The sequence below is a fragment of the Pteropus vampyrus genome, unplaced genomic scaffold, assembly GCF_000151845.1.
Source record: "Pteropus vampyrus isolate Shadow unplaced genomic scaffold, Pvam_2.0 Scaffold12, whole genome shotgun sequence".
Taxonomy (NCBI): domain Eukaryota; kingdom Metazoa; phylum Chordata; class Mammalia; order Chiroptera; family Pteropodidae; genus Pteropus; species Pteropus vampyrus.
The window spans coordinates 16,635,448-16,640,474 of record NW_011888793.1 but is presented as its reverse complement, the minus strand read 5'-3'; the positions used below and the strand labels follow the sequence as shown (position 1 = coordinate 16,640,474).

General features: G+C 31.4%; 1 protein-coding gene across 1 annotated transcript in view; it reads right to left on the bottom strand.

Moving 5' to 3' along the window:
* The window catches only part of NAALADL2 (N-acetylated alpha-linked acidic dipeptidase like 2), a gene marked incomplete at its 3' end in the record, with an annotated part of 657,209 nt that overhangs the window by 328,123 nt on the left and 324,059 nt on the right, over positions 1-5,027 (bottom strand). The window contains exon 3 of the mRNA XM_011380947.1: positions 886-1,159. Within this exon, the coding sequence (XP_011379249.1) occupies positions 886-1,159 (274 nt within the window). The remainder of the gene's footprint in view (positions 1-885; positions 1,160-5,027) is intronic.

The following is a 5,027-nucleotide window of genomic DNA, read 5'->3' as shown; positions in this document are numbered from 1 at the left end:
AAACTGTATATTAAACTGATACTTTAAATGGAGACAAAAAACTTGCTATTTAAGAAAATTAGTAACCAATTATATATTGTATCTAACTGGTATATTGTCCTTACTATGGACTAGGCTCTGTCCTCTAAGGTTTACATATATTAGTTAATTTAATTCTCAAAATAACCTCTTGATGTTGGAACTATTTTATATCTATATTACAGAGATGAGCAGACTTAGTTCTAAATGTGTAAGAAACAGTGGGTAATTGGGGAGCTGAGATTAAAAACTAGTTTATGTGATTCTGGAAACCACGCACTTAACCACAATGCCGAAAAAACATCACACACAAAAACACATACAAACACCAAAACAAAATAAAACAAAACAAAAACACCGCTAACCCAGAAAACAGTAAAGCAATAATTCATACCTGGTCCCCTAGCTCAGGTGTTCTGTATTAAGAAAGCAGAAGCAATGTATTTTAAATCTTAAATCTGTAAATAATCACATCAGTTTCCCACTCTAGTTCTTGTGTTCGTACAGTTTCAAAACACAATCACCTCTATATTCTTTCTGTCCATGTCAATCTATTAAAATTTGCCTCTTCAAAACCAAAGAATGAAATAAACATGTTCTCTATGAACTAAGCAAAATGTGAATGATTCAGTCACACATTCAACACTTTTGAATTAAATTCTTCTAACGTGTTTTCACTTTCAAAATATGACAAGTAAAGGGTCAGGCGATCCAAATCTTCCTTTCTCTTTTCTGGCACCTCTACACTGAGAACATTTAATGGTTACTTTCATGTGCTGCATCTTGCCAGTTAGTTCAATTTAGATGAAAGCTGTTGTTTTCTAATTTCATTTCACTGTAAATGACAGAGACAAATGGTCATATTACCTCGAGAGTTCCTTTGGCAGAATAGGCTGCGTATGAGTAGAGCAGATCTTGGCTGTTACGTTTTCTGGCTTCTTCACTGCAAGGCTGGCCATTAGGATGAAAGCATTGTCCGCTGCTGCTCAGAGTCACAGAGCTGGGAGAAGGGCCTGGCAGATTAAGCAGCACAGAGTAATTTACAAACTGTATATCTTCTAGGCCCAAAGATGTCCACTGAGTCTCAATCTTCTTTGAAATTTCTGTGTCATCTTCACTTGTGTACAGTTGTACCAAATTTCTGTAAGAAATTTAAAAAGCACACTCTAAAATAAAGAAAATATTTATTCTTTTGAGTTATGACTGTTTACTATATAAGCAATTAATAGCTGTGGGATATGAAAGAAACACAGGTAGAGGTGATGTACGTGAACAGAAATTTCACTAAATCAAAGCATGAATGAAGTTCTTAAATTAAGAACTTAAAAAGCACTACAGGACCGCAGAGAAGACAGTGATTAATGCCAACTAGTTCTTTTATTAGTTTTGATTCTTCTATTGACATCAATACAATCCATTTAAAACTCAGTTCCAAAGACAGGAGTCCTGCTGGTTGAGACAGTTCTGTATTATAATTACAATGATTCCATATAAGCTATGTGATTAATACACAGCTATTGCTATTTAAAATGATACAGACAGAACTTTTTGATACAAATTACATGCCAAAATACATGATGCTATGACCACAATGATATGTAATAAAATCAGTATATCATGGTGAAACCAACCACAGATCATCAAATCAATATGAAATTAATTTCTGTGTGTGCTTGCTGAAGTCTATATATTTATTCCTAAACCTGTTCCATAATCCATAGTAACATTACTTTTGTTTATGATATCCTAGAAGCCAGAAAAATTTGTAAAAAATAATATGTATAGAACCTAGCATAGATTCAGACATGGAAAATTTAAAAAATAATAATCCAATAAAGTTGTGCTTTGTTTGTGGCTGCAATGCAAAAGGACCAGATTCTTTTTTTTTGCAAAAACATATATTCTTATAGAAAATTTTCGCTATCCACACTATTACCTAAGTGGATATTTTAATATTAGTTTTGCTCATCACATTACTTTTCTCACACATACTTGTTTCTTTTAGGACTGTCTGTTCAAGAAACCCAAAGTGAAACACATTCCCGCCCCCCCCCCAAAATACATACAATGGAAAAAAATTACATACAATGGTATAGGAAGGCATTACTGAAAATAAAAGGTAGATCTATTGACATGGTTTAAAAGGAAGATGAAATAATAAAAAATGTCCCAGTTGTTTTCTATTTTTAAGGCAATTTCTATTATTATTTTTTAAATATCCAATTTGACCAATTATCAGTGCTATATAAGTTTATGGAAGAGCTGATTAAATAATTCTATTTCTTATTCTGAATAAGACTGATAGGTTGACTTTTAACTAGGCTTTTTATTTATTTATCTTTTATGGGGGGAGGATAATTGACAAATGAAATTGTATATATTTAAAGCATACGACATGATAATTTGATATACATGTACATTGTGAAATAGTTATCACAGTCAAATTAGCCCATCCAGCACCTCGCACAGTTGCCTGAGCATGTGTTTGTGAGTTGAGAACACTTAGATCTATTCTCTTAGCAAATTTCAAATATAAGATGCAGTATATTAACTACAGTCACCGTGCTTATATTAGACCCTCAGAACGTATTCATCTTATAATGGAAGGCTTGTACTCTTTGACCAATTTCTCCTTATTTCCTCCAGCACCAAACTCCTGGCAATTTTGATTCTACTCTGTTTCTATGAGTCTGACTTTTTCTTTTTTCTTTTTTTTTAGATTCCACATAAGAGATACTATGCAATATCTGTCTTTCTTGATCTGGCTTATTATACTATCAGACTTTATCACAGTATCCTCAAAGTCCACCTATGTTGTTGCAAATAGTATGGCCTTTTTTTTTTTTTTTTTAAGGCTGAATAACTTTTCTTCATACATATATATCACTTTTCTTTATCCATTCATCTATCTTTGAACACTTAAGTTGTTTTCATATTTTGGCTATTGAGAATGCTGCAATGAACATGGGAGTGCAGCTGTCTCTCCTAGATACTTATTTCATTTCCTCTGGATATATACCCAGAAGTGGTATTTCTGGAACATATAGTTCTATTTTTAATTTTTTGAGGAACCTCCATATTGTTTTTCTTAATGGCTATACCAGTTTACATTCCTAACAATAGTGCACACAGGTTTTCTCTTCTTCACATTCTCACTGGCACTTGTTATCTCCTGCTTTTTGATAATAGACAGCCTAATGGGTGTGAGGTAACATCTTGTGGTTTTGTTTTGTATTCTCTAGTGATTAGTAATGTTTCATGTATCTGTTGATTAATTGTATATCTTCTTTGGAGAAATGTCTATTCAAGTCCTTTTCCTATTTTCCGTTGGACTATTTGTGATTTTTTTTTGCTGTTGAATTGTATGAGTTCCTTATATATTTTACATGTTAAGCCATTATCAAATATATGTATAAATATATTCTCTCATTTTATAGGTTGCCTTTTCACTTTGTTGATTATTTCCTTTGCTGTACAGAAGCTTTTACTTTAGTGTAGTCCCACTTGTTTATCTTTGTTTTTGTTGTCATATCCAAAAAAATATTGTGAATATCAATGTCAAGAAGTAGCCTTTTTTTTTCTCTAGAAATATTTCAGTTTCAGATTTTATATTTAAATCTTGGTTGTGCATGTATGTGTGTGCACGTGCGTGTGTGTGAGAGAGAGAGAGAGAGAGAGAGAGAGAGAGAGAAGTAAGGTAGGAGTCTAATATCATGTTCTGCATGTGAATATCCAATTTTCCCAACAACATTTATTGGAGAGACTATTCTTTACCAGTTGTGTGTTCTTGGATCCTTTGTCAAAAATTAATTGACCATACTACATGGGTTCATTTCTGGATTCTCTATTCTGTTTCATTGATCTATTTTTGATTTTTAGATGTTTCACTGATCATTTTCAGTTGAACAGATCATTGATCTGTTTTTATGCCAATATTACAATGTTTTGATTACTATAGTCTTGTAATAGTTTGAAATCAAGAAGTTTAGTGCCCACACCTATGTTCTTCATACTGAAGATTGCTTTGGTTATTCAGGGTCTTTTGTAGTTGAATACAATTTTTAGGATATTTGTTCTATTTTTGTGAAAAATATCATTGGAATTTTGATAGGAATTTCACTAATTCTGTAATCATTTTGAACAGTATGGACATTTTAACAATATTAATTCTTCTAATCCAAGAACATGAGATTTTTTCCCCCCATTTATTTGTATCTTTTCAATTTTTTTCATCAATGTTTATAGTTTTCAGTGTACAAGCCTTTCATTTTCTTAGTTAAGTTTATTCCTAAGTATTTTATTGTGTGTTTGCGTTGGTATCGCACATATTAAGTATTTCTTTTTAGTGTTATGGTAAAAGGGATTGTTTTTAAATTTTTTAAAATATAATTTGTTGTGTGTAAAAACACAACTAATTTTTATATCAGTTTTGTATCCTGCAACTTTATAAAATTTGTTTATTTGTTCTAATAGTTTTTTAGTGAAAGCCTTAAAATTTTCCGTATAAAGATTATGTCATATGCAAACACAGACGATTTTACTTCTTCCTTTCGAATATGAATCACTTTTATTTCTTTTTCTTGCCTAATTGTTCTGGTAGAACTTCTGGTAATACCTTGATGGAAGTGAAGAGAGTAAGTATCTTTGTCTTGTTCCAGATCTCATAGGAAAAGCTTTTAGCTCTTCATCATTAAGTATGATGTGAGCTTTGGGCTTGTCATAGCTGGCATTTATTATGTTAAGGTACATTTCTTTTCTATTTAATTTGTTGAAAGGTTTTATCATGAAGGATGTTGAATTTTGTCATGTTTTTTTCTGTACCTATTGAGACGATCGTATAATTTTTACCTTTTAGTCTGTTAATTTGGTATATCAAATTTATTGATTTGCATATTTTTAACCATTCTTGCACCTCAGGGATAAATTACATTTGATCATATGATTCTTTTAATGATTCTTTTAATAAAATGCAGAATTCTGTTTGCTAGTCTTTCATCAAAGATTTTTTA